This window comes from Triturus cristatus, chromosome 7 (assembly GCF_964204655.1).
Source record: "Triturus cristatus chromosome 7, aTriCri1.1, whole genome shotgun sequence".
NCBI lineage: Eukaryota > Metazoa > Chordata > Amphibia > Caudata > Salamandridae > Triturus > Triturus cristatus.
In genome coordinates, this window is record NC_140590.1 from 267,482,791 (window position 1) to 267,506,174 (window position 23,384).

General features: G+C 47.3%; 1 protein-coding gene across 1 annotated transcript in view; it reads left to right on the forward strand.

The window, feature by feature from the left end:
- AKT1S1 (AKT1 substrate 1) overlaps window positions 1–7,775 on the forward strand; it is a 55,012-nt gene extending 47,237 nt beyond the window's left edge. Inside the window, exon 5 of the mRNA XM_085616193.1 lies at window positions 5,941–7,775. Within this exon, the coding sequence (XP_085472319.1) occupies window positions 5,941–6,138 (198 nt within the window). The 3' untranslated portion in view covers window positions 6,139–7,775. The remainder of the gene's footprint in view (window positions 1–5,940) is intronic.
- Window positions 7,776–23,384: the final 15,609 nt, after the last annotated feature.

Here is a 23,384-nt window from a genome sequence, read left to right on the forward strand (position 1 = left end):
ATCAGCAAAATCTAGGGGTCTACTCTCTGTATTTCTTAATACCAAAGAAAGACGGGACCCTGAGGCCCATTCTGGACCTCCGGCCTCTAAATGCCTACATACACTCAGATCATTTCCACATGGTCACCCTACAACAAGTCCTCCCGCTCCTCTGTCAGGGAGACTTTCTCACTACCTTGGATCTGAAAGACGCATACTTTCACATTCCAATACACCCTTCTCACAGGAAGTACCTCAGGTTCATGGTGGACGGTCAGCATTACCAATTCACGGTTCTCCCCTTCGGGGTCACCACCGCACCACGGGTGTTTACCAAATGCCTAGCAGTAGTAGCAGCACACCTCAGACGTCAACATATTCACGTCTTCCCTTACTTGGACGACTGACTGATAAAAGCTGCGTCCTACCACCAATGTGTGCAACATACAAACAGCACCATCCAACTGCTCCACCAGCTAGGCTTCACGGTGAACTACCAAAAGTCCCACCTCATACCGTCTCACACAAAGCAATATCTCGGGGCCACTATAGACACCTCCAAAGGTATTGCCTATCCAAACTCAGCCAGAATCGCAAGCATACAAGCCTTGCGCAAAACATTCCTTCCTCAACACTCTCTTCCAGCAAGAGTGTTTATGAAGCTCATAGGAATGATGGCGTCTTGCATTTTCATAGTCCCCCACGCAAGACTCCACATGCGTCCACTTCAAGAGTGCCTAGCACAACAGTGGAACCAGGCCCAGGGTCAGCTGACGGATCTGGTGTTGGTGGACGGCCGCACCCATCACTCTCTGCAGTGGTGGAACACCACAAACCTTTCCAACGGGCGGCCGTTCCTGGACCCGGTTCCTCAGGTGATTCTAACAGCGGACGCATCGCTCTCCGGCTGGGGAGCGCACCTCTTACACCTCACCATGCAAGGTCTATGGACGCCACAGCAAAAATCGCTCCACATCCACCATCTGGAGCTCTTGGCGATCTTTCTAGCCCTAAAATCCTTCCAAAAACAGATTTCGGGCAAAGCAGTCCTCATTCGCACAGACAACATGACTGCAATGTATTATATCCAAAAACAGGTGGGGACACACTCTCCCCAGCTCTCCCGCTTAGCCCAGAGCATATGGAGATGGGCAATTCCCCAAAACATCTTTCTCCTGGCACAGCACGTTCCAGGCGTACAAAACACCATGGCAGATCTGCTCAGCAGACAAACGCAACAACTACATGAATGGGAACTGCATCCACAAGTTCTTCACCCATTCTTCCAACAGTGGGGGCATCCTCAAATAGACCTCTTCGCCACCCACGAAAACAAAAAATGCCCAAGCTTCGCCACCAGATACCCACACCCATTGTCCAAAGGCAATGCAATATGGATGAACTGGTCAGGCAGATTTGCATACGCCTTTCCACCTCTCCCACTAATTCCGTTAGTGGTAAGGAAGCTACAACAGCACTCCCTCACACTCATTCTGGTAGCCCCAACATGGGCCAGGCAGCCGTGGTACACCACACTACTACAGCTATCGGTGGTGCCACATCAAAAACTGCACCTGTCCCCATGCCTCCTAACCCAGAACCATGGAGAAATCAGGCACCCGGACCCAGCTCAGCTCAACCTGGCGATCTGGCTCCTGAAATCTTAGAATTTGGATACCTTAACCTTCCCCCTGATTGCATGAACATGATCATGGAAGCCAGACGTCCTACCACTAGAGCATGCTATGCCGCAAAGTGGAAACGATTTGTAATTTACTGCCGTAACAATACAATCAACCCTTTAGATGCATCCATACAGCACATCATATGCTATGTGCTCCATCTTCACAGGTGTAACCTGGCATATTCATCCATACGCCTACACCTAGCAGCGATTGCTGCTTATCTACAAAACAGACAGCACTTATCACTGTTCAGAGTGCCCGCTATTAAAGCCTTTATGGAAGGCCTTAAACGAGTAATTCCTCCCAGGGCACCACCTTCCCCTGTATGGAATCTTAATGTAGTTCTCACACGGCTAATGGGTCCACCCTTCGAACCAATGCATAAATGTGAGCTACAGTTCCTCACCTGGAAAACAGCTTTCCTCGTAGCTATCACTTCCCTTAGAAGGGTTGGTGAAATACAAGCGTTCACTATACAAGAACACTTCCTACAAATACATCACAGCAAGGTCATACTTCGTACAAATCCGAAGTTTCTGCCCAAGGTCATTTCCCCCTTCCATCTCAACCAATCGGTGGAATTACCTGTCTTTTTCTCGCAACCTCAATCTGTTGCGGAAAGGGCCTTACACACACACTTGATGTTAAGAGGGCTTTACTGTACTACATACAGAGAACGCAACCTTTCAGGAAGACTAAACAATTGTTCGTCTCCTTCTCTCCACCACATAAAGGCAACCCCATCTCTAAATCCGGGATAGCTAGGTGGATTGTAAAGTGCATACAAATTTGCTATCAAAAGGCAAAAAGAACATTATCTGTTCCACCTAAAGCCCACTCTACTAGAAAGTTAGGGGCTTCTATGGCTTTTCTAGGGAACATACCCTTAGATGACATCTGCAAAGCAGCCACATGGTCAACACCGCACACCTTCACAAAACATTACTGTGTAGATGTGCATTCCAAGCAGCAAGCTAATGTGGGCCAGGCTGTACTAAAGACACTTTTTCAAACCACTGCAACGGATACCGGTGGTCGCCGCTAAGGTTGGGTACTGCTATATAATCTATGCTAAGTGTACAATCTGCAGCTCATATGCCTCGAACGGAATATGCTACTTACCAGTATGCATCTGTTCTTGGCATGTAGAGCTGCAGAGTTGTACACGCCCACCCGGCTACCTGTATCCGTTCCAGTCCATCTTATTTAGATACAACACACATGGGTTTCTCACTGTTATTACTACGCTCCATCATTTCCCTGTTGGCGAAAAACAATCTGAGGATGGAGCCGAAGCCCATGCGCAGTACGGACCGAAGGAGGAGTCCCCGAACTCGTGACTTCCAAAGACTGTCCAAAGAACAAAAACAAACTGCAAACATCCGGGCCCAACACCAGATGGCGATCTATGCTAAGTGTACAACTCTGCAGCTCTACATGCCAAGAACAGATGCATACTGGTAAGTAGCATATTCCTTACCTTGACAGAGGGTACCCTAAAAAATGGGAGCAATTCTGGCTGCTATGGAATAACACAAGGAATGAGCTCTTACTATACAGTGGAGCTGGAATATGCTGAGAGTTGCATGGGCAGGGCACACAAGAGAAGTAAACCTACATGTGCTGCCATGCAAATCGGGGAGAGTTCTTATGTTTCTGTAACATATGTAGTCAATCTGTGCATGCAGTGTTGGTGGATATGTTTCTGCAAATAAAACATTTAAAGCAATATTTCCATAAGCATTGGTAGCACCTGTTGCAGGTTGTCGGATAAAAAAGAAAATACTGTATTCAAACTACCTACTAAGTGTTGTGTGGTATATCATTATTCTCTTACATTCCGGGAATCTACATACATGTGCTTCACCCATTTCAGAAATTGGTCCTAGAAGTTAATGTTTGAAATCTCCTGGTCTAGATTCCAGCTAATTTTTATAGGATTTTCTTTCTAGGTCCATTGAAGGAACAATTGGCATTTTCTTATCTTGGAAGTCATTCGTAATTTTTAATTTTCGCAGAATGGGTGACCTGCTCCTCTTGGGAGCATACCCGGATGTATCAAATCCATTAAGCATCTGGTCAATTTCCCCAGCTTATTTTTTTTATTTTATTTTTAGATAGGGTAGTGGAAGGAAGTGTGCTAGTCCCCCAGAAGTTATTGTAACGTTCCAGCAAGTGTGTAGTGCATATTCCTTTGTAGGTAGCATAGAATTCTGTTGTGGCCTGTTCTTATGCATAAAGAGACATGAACCCATCAAGTACGATTCAACTCTTTGGAGTCCTGTGTGCATCATCTGTAAAATGGATGGCTGCCTTGGCAACACCAGACGACTGGAGGACTTATGGTGTACTGGTCGCCCTCGTTGTGGTGGATGCAATACAGAAAATTTATTCTCAATTTTAACCCGAGCCTAGCATGTTCTCTTAACAAATTCCACTGGTAGGACGCCAGTACCAGATGTTTTCCTCTGTTCAAGGGCCCAATCAGTTTTTTTTGTCTATTGTAGTAAGAGGAGCTTTTAAGGGATATCAATTTTTTTCAGACAAGGAAGGCAAGCCTGCACCCACAAAAGAGGTGCCTCATTTCCTCAATATTGCGTGTAATGGGAGCAGTAAATGGTTGAGTATAATAGTCACAGAAAATAGTATTTTTCTGTTCATGTGTATTTGAAACTACTCCCAATTGTGAATTGCTGTTTGTGGTAGCCTACCCTGTCAGCTGCATGTGCTAGCTCGCACCTGGGCATTTTAGCTCTCTTCCTGTATGGCCTCAAGTAGGCTATTAACAAATATTCATAATGCTTGCTTGTCCCATTTCAGGTGAAGACTGCTTTTGTTTCCTTCTGAGGTCTGGGGCAGTCTGTCTAGAATGTCCTTGCATAAACTGAGAAAATAACGGTCTTAACTTGTAGAAGGTGCCCCAGATTGCTGTGCAATGACGTAGGCCCTGTAACTTTTCTATGGAGAAGTATGCGGGCTACATTTTCGCTCTGCTAGTTATTGAGGGGGGGGGGGTGGTGTATTTTGTATGTATATGTTGGTCTGCCCATTCTTGAGGCTGTAAAGGAAGGTGCCCTGGATCAATGAGGTGGCAACCTTGTTGAGAGAGGGTGTGGGAACTTCTGTTTGCAGAGATTTGGTGATGAAGTTGGGAAGCATTTCATCTTTGTAGGATGTGGCTATGAGTAAGTTCGGAATGTTGGCGAGGTCTGTGTGGGATATAGTGTGACCAGTTAGTGGTTTGATGGTTATGGGTGATGTGTGGATGACTGAGAAACAAAGTGCTGCCTCTGATTATGTTGATTTTTCCTCTGTGAAGAAGAGGTTGAGATTGTTGCATCCCATCTCCACTGCACACGGGCTCGTCTGCAGCCTTCTCGGATCCATGCATGCCTCGGTGTGTTTTTGTAGTTGCTCAGTATCAGTAGTCTGAGTAGTGCTCCCTCAGTTTGCTGTCCAATGTGCTCCTCACTTCCAGTGTGCTTGTTGATTACTGTAACTGCATCAAGTCTGCATGTGCTTCAGTGTTTTCTCATGAATGCAATCCTATTGGTCAATACTGGCACGAGTGAGACGAGACCACGATACTTGTTTTTGACTGTAAAAGTTGCAGTTAAGTTTCCCCTTTTCTGCTGCAGCTTGCACGGTGCATTTAGAGCTTCTGTGGCCAAGAATGACCCTGATATGATTGATAGAAGGGATGGGACAACAGAGGACACCAAGATGACATCTTGGGCACTATCTTGATGTTCATGGCTCCCTCAACTGTTGTTGTCCCGTAGTCTGGATTGAAAATTACACTCGAGATATGCAGTGTTCTGTGCACCGCTTAAGGTCCCTACTTAAATGTGAATCCTGCTGATGAATTTATAGCTTGAGGTTTTGTTCATTGCTCGAGTATTGTCCAGTCTTTCGTGCAGACGCCAACAAAGCTGGTCTGTCACTAGTGATCAGTTGGAATACATAATTCATGTTTAAGATGCTGTAAATGCTAGAGTTATCATAGGACGCTTGTTACAGCTTTCTTAGAAGTGTTGGTTTCATGTGCACGACTTCTGTTGCAGCACAGGTTTTCATGGCTTCCTATACATGGGGTAAATTGGTACCCTATACATGGTTTAGTCTATTTCTTGGTAATAACTTCAGCTGTGGGTTAGTAGCAGTTACTTGGGAAGCTAAAAGTTACCCTCATTGACTGGTCCTTGGAGCAAAAACTGTTGGAATTTTCTGTAGTTCGTGTATGCGTAGTAACTTGAGCACAACTCCTGTCTTCTAGGTTCCATCCCCAGACTTGGAACGGATTGCAGCCAGCATGCGTGCCCTCGCTGTTGACAATACTCAGCTGTTTGGTGACCTCCCACGACCTCGGCTTAACACTGGTGACCTCCCACGACCTCGGCTGAGTGCTGCTGACCGCCCACGACCTCGTGTGAACACTGGTGACTTCCAAAAGAAAGCCTATTGGAAGGTTTAAGGCATCAGTGACTCTCCAGAACACTACAGTCCTTTGACCTCTGTCTCTTCCCTTCAGTCCTTCTTACCCTCCCAATGTACCCTGAAAGATTCTTTACAGATGAAGCTCAATGTCTGCCTGAGCTTGCTGTTATAGGGTGGGGATCCCCGTCTTTGATTGCATTTTTAGATTGAGCTAGTTCTCATAATTTTTTTCAATTCTCACTTCAACGCCATTTTTTTTTTTTTAAATTCTATTTTGAAACCAGTGTTACCACTCCCATGTTGTGGTTAGAAGCCCCTATTGAGTTTAAGAAATTAGTATGACTTTTCGTTACTCCTCAAGAAAAAGAGGAAAGGAATGTATTTTGTCAGTTGTTTCACTGTGATGGTCCCTGCCTGTGTTGAATGCTGCTTTGCTCTGTGGTACCTGATCAATTCAGTACTCCACACTGCACTCCTGGTGGCCTGGTTTGCTGGCCTCCTGACAAGCTGCTCTCCCAAAGATTGTTTTGTGCCTCCATAGACCCTGGATTTATTTAGGCCCCATGTTGTGTAGCACCTGTACTCGGAGGCTGAGAAAACGGCTGCTGTCCCCTCATACTCACCTGGGCTGGACTCTGCCACATTTGAGTGCCTCTAATTTTTTATGACTGGATGGTGGTTGGTTCCTTTAGCCACCTTTGCCCCTTCTAACTTTTTAAGGGTTGAAGAGAGCAAAACTAAATCTGAAGTAAGTTCTTAGCATGAACTTGGCAGTACAACTTTCCCCAGGTCTAAGTCAGAATTCACTGCCTTAGTCTGTCAAACAATCCGGGCTTGACTGGGTTACCCCCTTTAATATATTGTTTTTATGACTGTATGAAAAACTCTACTTAGCTGTTGTAAAGAATGTGCGATCCATTCCTAGTACCGAGTTGGACTCTGTGAACTCAAAGCACCAGCATACTGAATTATTAACAGTACTTTTGAAAAAGGACTGGCTAACTTTCCCAACCAGTGTCTACTAGGCCAAGGCCTTGCCTGCTGTTTGTCTGCAGGGAAATTAAGGCTTGCCTGTTGCCCAGAGTTCAGTTCTGTATTTTATAAACTTGGTTCTCCAACAATAGCTATTACTGATTTTCACATCTTTCAATCCCCAGCCTTTTCCTAGAAAGTGCCCTCACTAGTACAATCTGTTTTAGGTCTGGACGAAGGCTTGTACAGTAGCAACTCCTTAGGGCCCATTTTATTGCGCCCGGTTCGTCTGCTTTTAATTCTGGTTCTTTCGATTGAGGACCCAATCAGTAGCTTGACACCACCATGCCTACCACTCCCTTCCTCACATGACCCTGTACACCACTGCCACTCATGCAGTGCTTGTTACTCCTCTGTATCATGTAACGCCTCCACTTTTGGGCCTGGTGTTTAGCCCAACAGTTTGTTTTGAGATCCGATACTATGGCTACACCTCGTCCCTCTCCCATCCCCACCTCTGTTCATTCATCACCTCCACCCCTACCCCACCACTGTTCTGGATAGTATCCATTTCACAGCTTCAATTCTTTCTCTCTTCAGGAGTCTTAAAGATATGAAATACCCATTCCCAACCTTAAGTGACAAATTTGATACAAACCTTGTCAAGCGCCTGTGGAATATTAATAAAGATGTGTTCATAAACTCTTTTTCGCTTTCTTTGAAGTGGTGCATGAAGATAACGCAGATTCTATGTATATGACTAGAAATGTCAGCATTGTGGAAGTAATCGGTTATTTTCTGTGCTTTTAGATTCAATTCATTCAGACCACAGACTTTGCTTTATGTCCCATTTCCGTGTGATTGGATAAGTACTCATCAAGTTTTAAAATGTAAATTGTTTCATGTCCGAGGCAGTCTTAAAGCTGGAAGCAGGTGAGTTTGTGTTTGAGCTGGGTGTAAAAATGTAAACTGCACAAGAACTGCGTTCAATGCATGTTTACATAGGACTATTTTGGAACCACACACTCCCACATCTGATCCTGCCCCAAAACACATCCTGCTTTTCTTTTAGGATTAATTTATTCTTGGAATCTGAGAGCTTATTTAGTCATTATTTATTTTAACGTAAATTTGGCGTGCCAAATGGGCAAGCCTTCTCAGCTGGTGCGCAGAGATCGCTAGCACTCAGTGTGCAAGAGTAAATTTACTTACTCCTGCTCTTTGGCCTGGATAGGCAACAAGAGTGTTCAGATTGCTGAAAGCAAAAAACGTTGTTACTTCTGGAGTAGTGATACTTCCTTCTTGCTGATCCAAGGACTGTGCTTCAGCATCTAAGCATTGGTTGGACCTCTTTAGATTCAGAGGCACAACTCTTCATGCATGGTACCTGATTAAAGCTGAAGTGGATTTAACCTTTGTAGGAAAATCTGCTTAGAAAATATCTTCCTTCTTTCCACAGCCTATAATTTCTTTATGGGTTTCTGCAAGAGTCTTTAATTGCTTTTATTTGTTCCTTAGCATATTGTCTGAATTGCTTTACACAAATCAAAGGTATGCACTGGTGTAGGATGTTATTTCCAGTGTGTACACATGACACATACGCAGTTTGGACCAACTTGCTTTCATTCAACCTGTTTGGCATTCCATCCTTTCCAAAGATATAGAGGAATCCTCCCTGGTTACCAATCGGTCAGTCAAAGAATGGTTTTACTCTTCTGGGGTTCTCAGCAGTTTTCATTTGCCAGATGGCTCCCTCCTTTCTAGGTGAACACTGGGTGTCCTCTGAAATCTCTGTTTCACTTTAACAAGCAATGGGCGCTACCAAAAGGCAAAAAGAACCCACTTTTTAATTGTAGCACACAAACTGTTGTAACTTTACACAGGGTGAACAGTGGTCCACTTGCTGTAAGGTCACCAAAAAGATATCCCTCAATAGCCGCCACAAACTCCTACACTACAGGTTTTTCCGCAGAAGCTACATGACACCGGCTAAACTTCACTCCATTGATCCCAAGCGGCCCCACACATGCTGGAAGTGTGCCTCCCCTCATGCTGACTTTGCCCATATGACCTGGACTTGTCCGAAATTGCAACCATACTGGGCGCAGATACACAAAATTATGGGGGACATGCTGGGGCTTACCCTGGTTCCTACCCCGGAAGTGGCGTGGCTGGGATACACGGTTAACTTTCCCAAGTCCGTGACGAGGCTGGCGTCGCGGGGCTTTCTACTAGCAAAGCGAGAAATTGCTAAGCGCTGGGGTAGTGCGGCGGTTCCCGCAACTAATGCATGGCTTACTGATATGGCTTACTGTAGCACAAACAGCGAGATTTACTCCAGTCTTCTTTCTGCAACAGCTCGTCCCAAAGATATCTGGGGTCCCTACAGAACATATATCGCGAATATGCCGGGCGCCTCTCCCACACACTCTGACTCGGGAATTGTGCCCACAGGGGTTGGTTAGATTTGGCTGTGGTGCCTGTGTGAACGTGCGGGCCTCGGGGAGGTTGCGGTGTGACAGGTCCCCCTTGCCTTGGGTATGATTTCTGGGTGGCGCATGGGTTTGGCACTGCAGGATTTGAATGGCATGGCTCTTATGCAGGAGAGGGGCATGGTGGGGGTCAGTGATACATTGCATGGCCACATGGGATCTGACGGGCTAGGTTGCTGCAACAAAGAACAGGAAATTGCCGCCTGGAGCCAGGCTTATCTATTGTTGACGGACACAGGAGTATTGCCATCGCACTGTTTGATTCACGCACATGACAGTTGTAACCATTGCAGAGATCTCGTATTGATTTGTTTACAAAAGATAAATAAAGTTAAAAAAAAAAAAAAACTTTACACAGGGTGTGCAAAGCTCCCATTTCATTCATGGAGCTGCCAGACAGCTGTTGCTTCTGAGTGGATTCCTTGAAGTATTCTCTGGTTCTAAGCTGTGCTTCCATAGCCAAGACTTTCACCCTTGTGGATGGATTTTATGTAGTTTTCTATGGTTGCCTAATTATTCCTCTGGCTAGGTGTGAGAATAGCCTTAGCCCAAGACCCATTTGGTATATTACTTGCAGCACCATCGTGGTTACTGGTGACATCTTTACGTTAATGTTGTGGGTTTTTATTATGAGGAATGTGATGGTGGTGTGTTCCGTTCCAATCTTCACAAGCTGGCTGTTCTGTATAGAATGTGATGTTTTGAAAAGGGAACTGCAGCCTGGCCAACGCGGATGGATGGGATATCTCTCCTGTGATTTGAACGTAATAAATGCGTTTTAAAAAATAAATCTTTATTTCGATTTAATTTAAACCATAAAAGATACATAACAGTTCATACACATTAATTAATAACACAATTTAAAAAGAACGAAGCATCATATTACCTGCAAAAGTATAACCTTCGCGGCCGGCCCGTTGGGTTGTAGGCTTTAAAGCTGTGTACAGTGTAACTCTGCAATAAAGGTCTGATAAAAAAAAAAAAGAACGAAGCATTCCATAGGTACCGCTTTAGATAACTTGCAAATACTAAAAGGATCACAATTTAGATACAAAATATTTAAAAAAGAAAAAGCGGCAATCTATCTGACAGGTGAACATGATAAAGGATGCGAAGCTTAATTTAATACATCTTAAGCGCTTGAAGAGGATATAAAGTCCAGATGGGGTGAGAAGAAATGAAGGCTGGAGGGGAATAAGTGCAACTTTCCCAAATAGATCTAATCAATAACAAAAGTGCAAGTGCTTTAAATTGCTGGTTGGATTCTCTATACAAGGCATAGTATTCTGAACAATACATTCTACCTGGTCTTTCAACAATTTCTAAAGTGCAAATGCGGAATTAATAAACTACATAATTCAAGGTTACACATGTTTCAGACTAACATTTCAAACTTGTGTTCCCTCTTATTATGCCCACAGCAAATAAATATCTACTGACACTGAAAACAATTTTCTGGGAAGTGTCAGTTTTCAATATTCGTTCTGCCTCGAAACAAGACCTAGTGCCCAGGTTTCAACAGATGGGTTTAATCCTTTTTTCCTGGGCGTAGCATAGGCAGAGCAGAAGAAAAGTAAATGAAGGTCATTTTCTTGTGTAGCGAGTTGGCATAATGCACAGCACTCCATATTACCCATTTTTTTTTTTTTTTACCCCATTTCGATGTGTTCAAATTGGTTTGCAGAACACCATAACGAAATTTCATATATAGGGATTTTGCCAACTGGGGCTGCACTTCATCCAGAAATAGCTCAAAGGCTGGGGTCAGTTTCATAAGAAGAAACCGGGGCGTTAATCTACCAGTGACTGGGCTGTGGACACAGTTTTGAATATACTCCCAAAAGGTAGTTTTCAGTATTTTCTTAGAAGCTAATGTCAATAGGGTGGGTTCTTCCCAAAAGTGCTTCAGCCCAAGTGTACAAAACAAGGAGTAGACCTGCTTAACCCACTGTAGACTAGTACCTTGGTCAAACCTTAGAATTTCTTCTAGCCCTTCTTGATAGTGGGCTAGTTCGGTTGTTGACCACAGTCGCACCCAGAATGATAATGATCTTAATATGGCTTGGTGATCAATACGTTTAGTTTTTAAGTCCATAACGATAGAAATTACGGGTGTGCGCTCAGGGATATGTAACCACTTCCTAAAAAATGTATTTTCTTCTCCCACAAAGGTATTCCTACATGATTGCCCCCATAGTTCCGCCCCATAAAGGGATGCCGATTGTGCCCTATATTTATATACCTCGAGTGCGGGGGATACTGCCTTAGTAATACTGTTTTGTGTTTTTTTTATTTTTATTATTGGTAGAGAGTTTTGAAGCAAAATGGTCTTACTTTTCTGCAGGTGCGGTTGCCAGGTCATTTTGGTGTAGAGTGTTATGCTTAGATATTTAAAGTTCTGCACATATTCTAGCTTCTGATTTGGGACCGTTATATTCTTCTTAAACTATTTGTGGGTTAACTGCCATATATTTTGTTTTGCTAGAATTTATTTCTAGGCCCTTAGTCGCAATAAACCCCAAAAGAATCTATTAAGCATTGCAAGCCCTTTGGGGTTTGCGATATTAAAATAGTGTTGTCTGCAAATAAAAGAGCTGGTACTGGCACCCCACCTAGATTTGACGAGTCATGCGCACAGCCCAGTAGGTATTCTGGGACATCATTTACGTATAGTGAGAATAGGGTTGGTGCCAGCACACAACCCTGCCTTACGCCCCTTTTTACCGGGATTGCCTCAGTAAGTTCACCCATCGGACCCCATCTAACTTTTGCATAATTGTCGTCAGGCAGGCAATCTTCTTATTTGCACGAGGAGTTCCCCTGGTACCCCTTGATCTTTTAGGGAATTCCAAAGTAGATTCCTGGGGATGAGGTCAAAGGCGGCCTTCAGATCAATAAAGGCAATTTTTTTTAATTGTGTATTTCCAACTCCTACAGCGAAATCTGAAGACCTGGTCAATTGTGCTGGTTCTAGCTCTAAATCCAGCCTGATATTGTGATAAAATGCGATTTGTCCTCAATCCAGTCATTTAATTGTGTTAAAATCTGTTTAGCGTAAAGATTTTGTAAAATATCGATTAAGCTTATAGGCCGGTCATTTGCAGGGTCTTGGCGGTTACCTATTTTTAAAATGGTAATAATTTCGGGCCCTTTCCATGACTCTGGAACTGGTGCGCCCGCAGCCACTGAATTACAAAGATAGTTAATATATGGTCCCCAAACAGTTTTATCGTGCCTCAGCAGGTCACCTGGTATTTTATCTGGGCCTGGGGCTATCCCTGGTTTTATTGCATCGATGGCTGCCAGGGTATCCTCCAAACTAAAAAAACAGGAAGGCTGTAACGGGGATTGTTATATGCCTTGCAGGTTATGTGTTGTCAATTGCAGACTTTGAATACAGTTGGGAAAAGTGATTGACCCTGGTGCTAGCATCTAGAAAGAGGTCCTTATTGCTTCTTCCCACTTTATTACCTTTAGCTGTCAATCGGCAAAAGCCAGCATGAGCCTTGGTCTTGGCTGCACTAATCAGTTCTGTCCAGACACTATCATCCCAGTTCTTCTTGGTTTGCACTCCAAGTATTTTATACTTGGACCTTTTCTCTCTTAGTGTCTCGCTGTCGTTTGATTTGGCCGCCAAAATGAGCTCACGGCATTGCGACGCTCCTTGTTGTACCAAGGATTAACTAAATTGCTGGTATCTGGTTCTCCTCCGCCCCTCATTTTCTTTAGGGATCTACTTCAAATAGGTTTCAGTTTGTCTGCTAATGTGTGGTGTATAGCTAGTATTGGGAACTCTGCAGCAGGCAGATCAATATACGGAGAGATGACATCTGAAAAGGTTTCATAAATCCGTGTCATAACCTCTTTTCTTTCTCTTTATCCCCCTCCCCTCCCCCCCCCCCCCCTTTATTAATGGCCATTTTCAGGCTCTACGGTTATTACTTACTATGGGTTCAATTAAAATTGGATTAGAATCCCTTTCGCTCAAGATTGTGGATTAAAAGAGGGGGCCTGCTAGAGTTAGACAGAGAGGATAATGGTCACTATCGGCTCTAGTTTCAACTACCAAATCATGTACACTTGGCCAAAAGCCGATAGATGTCAATATATAGTCAGTACTGCTCTTGCAATTACCCCTGCTAAATGTAATGGCATTCGGTCTATCGAATGACAACCGACCGTTACTCAATTGGTCTCAGGACATGGACCTAGAGCCTGTGAGTTGTGAAACTGCAACCGTGCGGGGCACTGCTGGGCTACTATCCAAGGGGCAGATGTTGTTTGCAATGTTCTCCTCTTCAAAATATTTTCTAGTCCCACAATTGGTTCAATTTATGATTGAAATCTCCACCCACTATTACCATTGCCCTCGGATCGATGGTACCTAAATAGGTATCTAACTGGTCTATCGCTGGGATTCCTTACAGGGCGGGCAAGGTCTGCTGTAAATTTTTACTATATAAATTTTGGTCTTGTCACATGTGGAAATCCTCACCCCCAACTAATTCTTGTGATGGAAGATCCAGCTGTGTTATGTCAATTCTTAGGGTGATTTTTACCCATATGACAAGGCCACCCGAGAGTCTATCTCTAGCTGAGGGGATAGCATTAACACTAAATGTTTTGATCCCAAGCTTGTGGGGAGTTTCCAGAGCCCATGTTTCTTGCAGCAAGCATATTTCACTGTGTTCAATATAATCCTGCCATTCTGCATCCTTTAAATTCCTTTTCAGCTCTGCTATATTCCACAATATCAGTCGTATTCCTGATTGCGGTGCTGCCCTGGTTGACCTACACGGATATTCGGGGGTTTGTACAGTTTCCGTTTCAGTCCCAGCTTCCTGGGCTTCATGATGTTCGTTAATCAGGTCAAGAGAACACATTACATTATTGTACATTACCGGGTGTGACTGAATTGAGGCCACATGATCAGGAGGCAGGGGCACTGGTGAAGCAGAGTCTGTATGAAACATATCTTTACGGACTGAACTAGCGGTCCGTTCTCTCTGATCAGGTGGAATGTGATTTGGTGGGTCTAAGAGTAACAGTCAATCCACTTTGTCGAAAATTGAATCCGTATCTGCCCAGGTACCAGTTTTTTTTTGTTTTGTGTGTGTATATTTTGGGCAAATACGAACTGCTTGGGTTAGGGTTATATTTCATCTGAATGCCAGTGGGTATTGGTGAAATTGTCCTTAATTCCAATGCTACTAACTCATGCCCCAGATTCTCATCTCTTAGATGCAACTCTATGGAATCCATTTGGGGAGAACAATGGCTTGATCTTTTTGCCCATAACCGATCTACACCCCCTGACCTTTCTGATCCAATGGATAGATGTTGATTAGGGAGTTATGATCTTCATGTTTAACGCATGTCCTGGTTTTAGGAACATTTATCATAAAAATGCTTTTTGTCTTGCTTTGGGTGAACTCGCATGCGTTACTAAGAAGACGCTTATTAGTGTCCTTGAGAATTTTATTTCTAGCCATCTTACTGCTCTCTAATTCCCTGGTCTTCAGGGTAGTCTGTTTTAAAGCGGGGGGTGTAGGAATGGACATCAATGGAGTAATATTTTGTGTGGAACTATTGCTCATAATATTGCTCTAAAGAGGGTGAGGGTTTGTTTCAGGACCTGTGGGATATTCTGTAATATGTGATTTAGTCCGCTCCCTGTCCAATAGACATTTAACCTGATCTGCAAGGTCTAGTTTTCTCTTTTTAAGAGGGGTAACTTCAATCCTAAGGTAATTATTAACCACAGTAACATCCATAGTCTCCCTGATTTGGGCCTCATTCCCATGGTTGATGGATTCTTCCGCCCTCTCATTCCTCAAGGATGATACTTGGACTTGATGGATGTGATACCGGCTCTACTTCTGCCATCATCCCCACGTTGTTCTCAGTTAGATCTTGTAGAGGGGAGAATCTATTAATCAGGGGGATACTGATGGCAATGTTGGTGCAATTGGTGGCATCAGTATCCATGTTTATTGCACAACTATCTTGCCCAGTCAGGGAGGTATTGGAAGTCCCTGTTTCTGTAGTAGGGGATCTCTGTGTATAGTCACAATCTATGAATAATCCCCGCCCATGTGCGGGGACCCCGGAGCAATCAAAAATATCTCTTAAGCTGTCCCGCATTTGCAAACCTGCAAAGACACTTAAGAGACAGACAAAATAATACAGCCTAATCACCACAAGGCTGCACTGGCCAGCACTTCCTCTGAAGTGAACACAAAAGCCAAAATAAAGTTGAAATGTCATTTTTATTCACATTTGACATGTTCCTTTATTATCACACACTCCCTTCACCAAAATCCCTTTAAACAATAGAGAGGAAGGGGTGGACAGACCAGCCCTATAGGCTGTCATTATGTGTCTGCTAAAGGGATACCGTGCCTTTAAGAAACTCTCCAGAGACCCCCGGTATCCCAGGATGCACAGCCAACACAAGTTACTTTCAGTTCTTTTTTCCGGCTCCTGCTAGCAGGACCCTGGAGCTTGAGCTCTACCCTTTTGGGTGGTTTAATTGATTAAAATCGGATTTTTTGGATTAAAAGTGGTTTCATTCGACGTCTAAAGCCTTTGTCTACTACTGCCTGCAATCTGGAGCAGTTTTGGCCCACTCTCAGCATGGCTTTATTCGATAAATGCCCTGAGTGTGGGAGGAAGAAGGCTAAGACGGACCCACATGAGGTGTGTATCCTCTGCTTGTCGCCCTCACATGTCCCAGCTGCCTGTGACATCTGCAGCACCTTTTCGAAAAGGACCCTGAGGGACAGGGAGAAGACTCGCCTTCAGGGACAGGAGAAGCAGAGGACCGGTGAGACTTCAGGGCATGGAGGGTCCCATTCCCCCTCCTCCGCCCATGCTTCAGCCCCTGGAGGGACCTCCGGGCAGAAAAAGGAGCAGAAACGACACCTACCGGCTGGTAGGTCGCGTTCGACGTCGAAGGCGACGACGTCGATGGCGAGAGAGAAGGCACCGGTATGTTCGCCGTCGATCCAGGGCTCTGGGTCGCGGCAGCCTCGGCGTTCGACGTCGAGGGAGGGGCCGGCGAGACCCGGGACCGGGTCGCCGTCGCAGGTGTCACGGTCGACGTCAACAACACATCGACGTCGTACCGAGCCCCATGGACTGCACTCGCCGCCGTCGACCCACGGCTCGACGCTGACGGAGTCGACGCCGAGATCCCGGCGCCCGCCGTCGAGGCGGAGGCGGTCGACGTCGAGACACCAACGATCGACGTCGAGACACCAACGATCGACGTCGAGACACCAACGATCGACGTCGAGACACCAACGATCGACGTCGAGACACCAACGATCGACGTCGAGACACCAACGATCGACGTCGAGACACCAACGATCGACGTCGAGACACCAACGATCGACGTCGAGATACCAACGATCGACGTCGAGATACCAACGTCAAGATCGCAGCGGTCGACGCCGAGGCACCGGCGGTCGACGTCGAGACGCCAGAAGTCGACGTCGAGGAGACAGTCGACGTCGAGGCAGACACCCCGGCGACGGCGATCAAGGCGGGGCTCGACGCCGAGGAGGCATGGGTCGACGTCGAGGAGACTTGGTTCGACGTCGAGAGGACGATCGACTGCGGGGCGGCACTCGTCGTCGAGGGCGAAGAGACGCCGTTCGAGGTCGACGTACAGTTCGACGTCCCAGACATCGGGGAATACGTCCTCGGTGATTACGATCTCCAGTCGGGGATCGGGGAGGCGCGGACGTTCGCCTTCGGTGGCTTCCCCGCGGGACAGGCCCGCCAAGAAGAGGAGTGGCCGCGAGCCCGGACAATGATGATGGGGGCTCTCCGGCTAGAAGTGATGGGGCTTCAGACCATCTGACCCCGCTGCGTACCCATCGGCCGCCTTTGCCTCCGGTGCCCGACCTTCCACCGGCGCCTCCACCGGTGCCTGCACTGCCTCCTCCTCCTCAGCCTCCTCCTCTTCCTCCTCCGCCACCTCCTCCGCTGCCTCTGCCCGTGCCTCAGCTGCCTGCCTCACCACCGCAGCCACCGCCTCCTCCCCCGAGGGTCCCTCACCGGCAGAGATCTCGCTCTCGCCCTCGCAGGCGATCACGGAGTAGGCGCAGATCCTCCACTCGCTCTGGACATGGTCGACGGAGGTATCGGTCCCGTTCCAGAGGGTCGAGGGGCACGCACTCTTCGGGGGCTGGCAAGTATTCGCCCTCGCTGTCAGAGACGCCTCCTACCCGCGTCTCTCCAGTGGATGACATTGCCACGTTCCAGGAGGTGTTGCTGAGAGGGGCTGCGAAGTTGGGGATATCAGTGACTACCCCTATTCCCACTACTTCTGTGATTTTTGAGACTTTGCATAAAGTACATCTGTCGCGCCCCCTCCTCCCGCTGGTCCCAGGACTGGAGGAACCTGCGATGGAAGTGTTCTTAACGCCGGCCGTGGTGAAGCCGGCGCCCTCGAGACTGTCAAAGAAGTACAGGGCCCCTGACTCGGATCCGGCGTTCCTCAGAGTGGACCCCCCACCGGATTCTGTTATCGTGGCGGCGGCTCGTAAGCAACACTCTACGACGCCTTCCTCCACGGCTCCCCCGGATAAGGAGAGTCGCAAAATGGACTCCTTGGGGAGGAGGATGTGCTCCACGTCGGCTACTACAATGAAGGCCGCTAGCGCCTCCGCTCTGTTGGGGCGCTATGACAGGTCTCTTTGGGACTCCCTGCAACAGTTCGCGGCCTCCCTGCCCAGAGACAAGAGGGAGGATTTTCAAGAGGTGCTGAACGAGGGCATGATGGTCTCTAATCAGATCATCAGTGCGGCGGGGGATTTGTCGTTGCTGGCGGCCCATGGGTACTGCCACGGCATACATATGAGGAGGCATTCCTGGCTGCGGCTGACTCCGCTCAAGCCGGAAGCGCAGCAGAAGATCGCCAATCTACCATTCTCTGGCACGACGTTATTCGGGTCGCATGCGGATGACGAGATGGCCCGCATGAAGGCTGAGGCGGAGACTCTGAAGGCGGTGGGGCTGGAGCGGCCTAAGGAGCAGAGGAGGTCCTTCCGTTCCTCGGGCAGGCGCTACACCAAGCAGAGGGGCCAAGGGCGTCAGTCGGGCCCCCAGCAACAGCCCCAGCAACAGCAGCAGTACCAGAGGCAGCCCTTTCAGAAGCGCCAGAGGGGCAGAGGCCAGCATCAGTCCTCGGCGGGGAACAAAGGCCCGTCCGGGTCGAAGCCCTGAAAAGTTACTTCCCCCTCATCCGTTACCCGCTCCGGTGGGGGGAAGTATTCAACACTACCTGGCAGAGTGGATGACAATAACACATTGCAAGTGGGTGCTGAATATTGTTTGCAATGGCTACTGTCTTCGTTTCACCAGTTCGCCTCCACAGATTCCACCAGTGCGCTCCCTTTACAAGGTGCGGGAGCTCCAGCGGGAGGCGGACGTTCTATTAAAAAAGAAGGCGATAGAAGCTGTTCCTTTGAGGCAAAAAGGAAAAGGTCTCTACTCACGGTTCTTTCTCGTAAGAAAAAAAGGCAAGAACGAGTTCAGGCCTATTCTGGATCTGCGTCAAGCAAACAGGTGGATCCGCCGAGAAAAGTTCCGTATGTTGTCCCTGCATCAGATTTACCCTCAGTTGCATCGAGGAGACTGGCTGTGCGCCATAGATCTGCAGGACGCTTACTTTCATGTGCCGATCGCACCGAAGCATCGCAAGTTCCTGAGGTTTCTGGTAGGCAACAACCATTACCAGTATTCCGTACTCCCGTTTGGCCTGAATTCTGCGCCACGGACGTTCTCCAAGTGCATGGCAGTGGTCGCGGCACACCTGCGGAAGACCAAGGTGTTTGTGTACCCTTACCTGGACGACTGGTTGATCAAAGCGTCCACTTATCAGGAGGCCCAGTGCCATTTCAACAGGACGGCGGCTTTGCTTCACCGTCTGGGGCTGCACATCAACATGACGAAGTCAGTGCCGATCCCTGTGCAGTGTCTCCAGTACTTGGGGGTCTAGTCAATACCTTGACCGCAAGCGTGTGTCCTTCGGAGGAGAGACGCTTATCGATCCGTGGGAAGGCTCTGCATCTCATCTCAGCCCGCTCTCCTACGGTGAGGACGGTGTCTTCATTACTGGGGTCGATGGCTTCTTGCATCTTCCTCACCCCCAATGCACGTCTGCATATGAGGCCCCTGCAGGAATGTCTGGAGGATCAATGGGACCAGAGGAGGGGGCGCTGGGAGGACAAGATCCAGTTGTCTCAGCACGCTCGGCAGTCTCTGAAATGGTGGTGTTCCCCAGAGAATGTCTGCAAGGGGACCCCTTTTCACAAGGACATTCCGGCCCAGACCATAGTGACCGATGCGTCTCTCCAGGGCTGGGGAGCGCATTCGGGCCCTCTTCAGATTCAGGGGATATGGTCGCAGATGGAGACGACCTACCATATCAACTTTTTGGAACTCAGAGCAGTACACTTGGCCTTGAAGGCGTTCCATCCCTCCTTCAGGACGTCCTCCCTGCTGGTTCAGACGGACAATACTACGACCATGTATTACCTCAACAAGCAGGGGGGCTCCCGGTCACGCACCCTGTCTCGGGAGGCACAGGCGATCTGGAACTGGCTGGTGGCCAGGAATCTGACGATCACGGCGACCCACCTGCCGGGAGTGCAGAATACCCAAGCAGACCCGCTCAGCAGACTCGTTCAAGAGAACCACGAGTGGGTGCTAAACGACGACGTGCTAAGAGACGTCTTCGCAGAATGGGGCACTCCGGATATAGATCTGTTCGCTACGGCAGAAAACAGCAAATGCCGCGACTTCGCGTCCAGGTACTACCAGCCAGGGACGCTGGGGAATGCACTATGGATCAGCTGGTCCAACAGCTTTCTCTACGCCTTTCCACCCATTCCCCTGATTCCGGCGGTGCTGATCAAGCTGTCGCAATCCAGAGCCAGAATCATCCTGATTGCTCCGGAGTGGCCGAGACAATGGTGGTTCACCGACCTTCTTCACTGGTCTGTTCTGCCACACCGGCGCCTGCCGTGCCGGCCGGACCTCCTCACGAAGTTCGGAGGGCAGATGGTTCACCCCAATCTCTCGTCCTTGAGTTTGGCAGCATGGCTCCTGAGCTAGTGCAGTATGGACACTTGAACCTGCCTCAGGACTGTATGGCGATCTTAAAAGAGGCTAAGAGACCGTCTACGAGGACCTCCTACGCCTATAAGTGGAAGAGATTCTGCTTATGGTGCAAGGCGAAGGACTTTGACCCTACATCCTGTAAAGAAGACGTTATTTTGCCTTATCTGCTGCAGTTAGCTCAGTCTGGGCTTAATTTTCAATCTATTAAGGTTCATCTCGCAGCTCTGACTGCGTATAGGAAGGGCCCTTCTCAAACCTCATTTTTTCAAATCCCTGTGATTAAGGATTTTTTGGAGGGTTTGCGTAAGGTGTTTCCCCCTGTTAGAAGGCCTTCTCCACCTTGGGAATTGAATGTGGTGTTATCTAGATTGATGAGGGAGCCTTTTGAACCTATCCATAAGGCTTCGCTGCAGCATTTGTCTTGGAAGGCGGCCTTCCTTGTCGCCATTACATCGGCCAGGAGGGTGAGTGAGATTCAGGCTCTGTGTTGCCAAGAGCCGTATACTGTTTTCCATGCTTCTAAAGTAGTGATGCGTACCCATCCTAAATTTTTGCCTAAAGTGATATCAGATTTCCATGTGAATCAGATGATAACTTTGCCTACGTTTTTTCAGCATCCTTCCTCTCCGGCGGAGAGGTCTCTGCATTCACTTGATGTGCGTAGGGTGTTGAAATTCTACCTGGATAAGACAAAAGATATCCGCAGGTCGGATCAACTGTTTGTTAATTATGGTTCGGTAAGAACTGGTTTAGCTACCTCAAAGCAGTCCATTTCCAGATGGATTGTTTCCTGTATTCAGCTTTGTTACCAAAAAGCTAATAAAACATTAGGGGGTAAGCCTACAGCACATTCGACTAGAGGAAAGGCGGCTACCACCGCTTTGCTTAGGAATGTTCCCATTGCTGACATTTGTAAGGCTGCCACCTGGAAGTCAGTCCATACGTTTACAAAGCATTACTGCCTGGACTCTGATGCTAGGGCAGATGCGCAGGTTGGACAGGCTTCGCTAAGGAATTTGTTTGCACAGTGATTTGTTGGTGGTTGGTCTTACTCCACCGCTTCTTGTTGGTTGGGATGGGCTTGCCATTCTATTCATAGATTATGACTATACACAGAGATCCCCTACTACAGAAGGAGTAGTTTCTTACCTGTAACTCCAGTTCTGTAGTAGGGGTATCTCTGTTATAGTCATAAGCGACCCTCCCTCCTCCCCGGTGGAGTAACCTGACGGTATCAGGCCTGTTGTTATACACCTTCAAAAAGAACTGAAAGTAACTTGTGTTGGCTGTGCATCCTGGGATACCAGGGGTCTCTGGAGAGTTTCTTAAAGGCACGGTATCCCTTTAGCAGACACATAATGACAGCCTATAGGGCTTGTCTGTCCACCCCTTCCTCTCTATTGTTTAAAGGGATTTTGGTGAAGGGAGTGTGTGATAATAAAGGAACATGTCAAATGTGAATAAAAATGACATTTCAACTTTATTTTGGCTTTTGTGTTCACTTCAGAGGAAGTGCTGGCCAGTGCAGCCTTGTGGTGATTAGGCTGTATTATTTTGTCTGTCTCTTAAGTGTCTTTGCAGGTTTGCAAATGCGGGACAGCTTAAGAGATATTTTTGATTGCTCCGGGGTCCCCGCACATGGGCGGGGATTATTCATAGATTATGACTATAACAGAGATACCCCTACTACAGAACTGGAGTTACAGGTAAGAAACTACTCCTTCTACTGCATCGTGGACCACTGCTGTTTTTGAAACCGTGCTTTGGCTGGTGGACTGATTCTTTTCACTTCTTGTGGTGCGTTTGTTGAAAATAGAAGGAATACGCACAGTAGCTGTGGGGCATAAGTTGGAGGAGGTTAAAGTCTCAGTCAACGAGTAAGGGTTACCTATCGGAGCTGGTAGAGAGTTGGGGATTAACATTTCTTGGCTCTCCTTCAGTAGATCGTTTATGCGATATAACACAGTTGTTGGCTGCCGATCTACAAGCAATTGTTTTCCTACTAAGTTTTACATTTACCCCCTCAGACTCACCCCCCCCTCACGTGCAGTGGACTTCCTGTTCCCCCATACTACCAATATAAGTGTATCCCAAGGGAAAGAGAAGGAAAAGCTCAAAGCAGTAAGTTAATACAACGGTTACGAGAGTTTTTCAAAACCACAGGAACTTGATAATTCAAAGCAAAATGGTATATTAGGTGTGTTGACTGGGTACTGGTAGACAGAAGAATTAAGTGGCAATGTTTTTTAACTCCATTTGTATATGTAACGAACAAAAGATCCAGTGGGTCCAATGCGAATAGTACAGGGCCAAGAGAGGTGGCCCAGCCTAGCCTTGGCTAGCCGCAGATGGGCCCGCCCTTGGCCTGGGCGCGTCCCGCGCTGCGGTAGCCCCGGCCAGCTGATAAGCGCCTACCGGCGAACAGAAGTGTTGGCGGCGTCCTCGACGCAAGGCAGACTGGTGGCTGTAGTTCCTGCCCCCGCACTCCCCGCAAGAAGAACGAAGGCGGCTGGTGGGTCCTCGCGGGCCCACCCCCGGCAACAGTGGCTGGCTTGCTGGAGCAGGCCAGTAATAATAATAATAAACTTAATTTTCCCTCGTGTCATCTTCCATGTACTTCATTGAAGAGAAGTCTCTAACACTGGCGACAAGTAAAACTGCAGTATTGAGCGAGGGAGAAGAAATC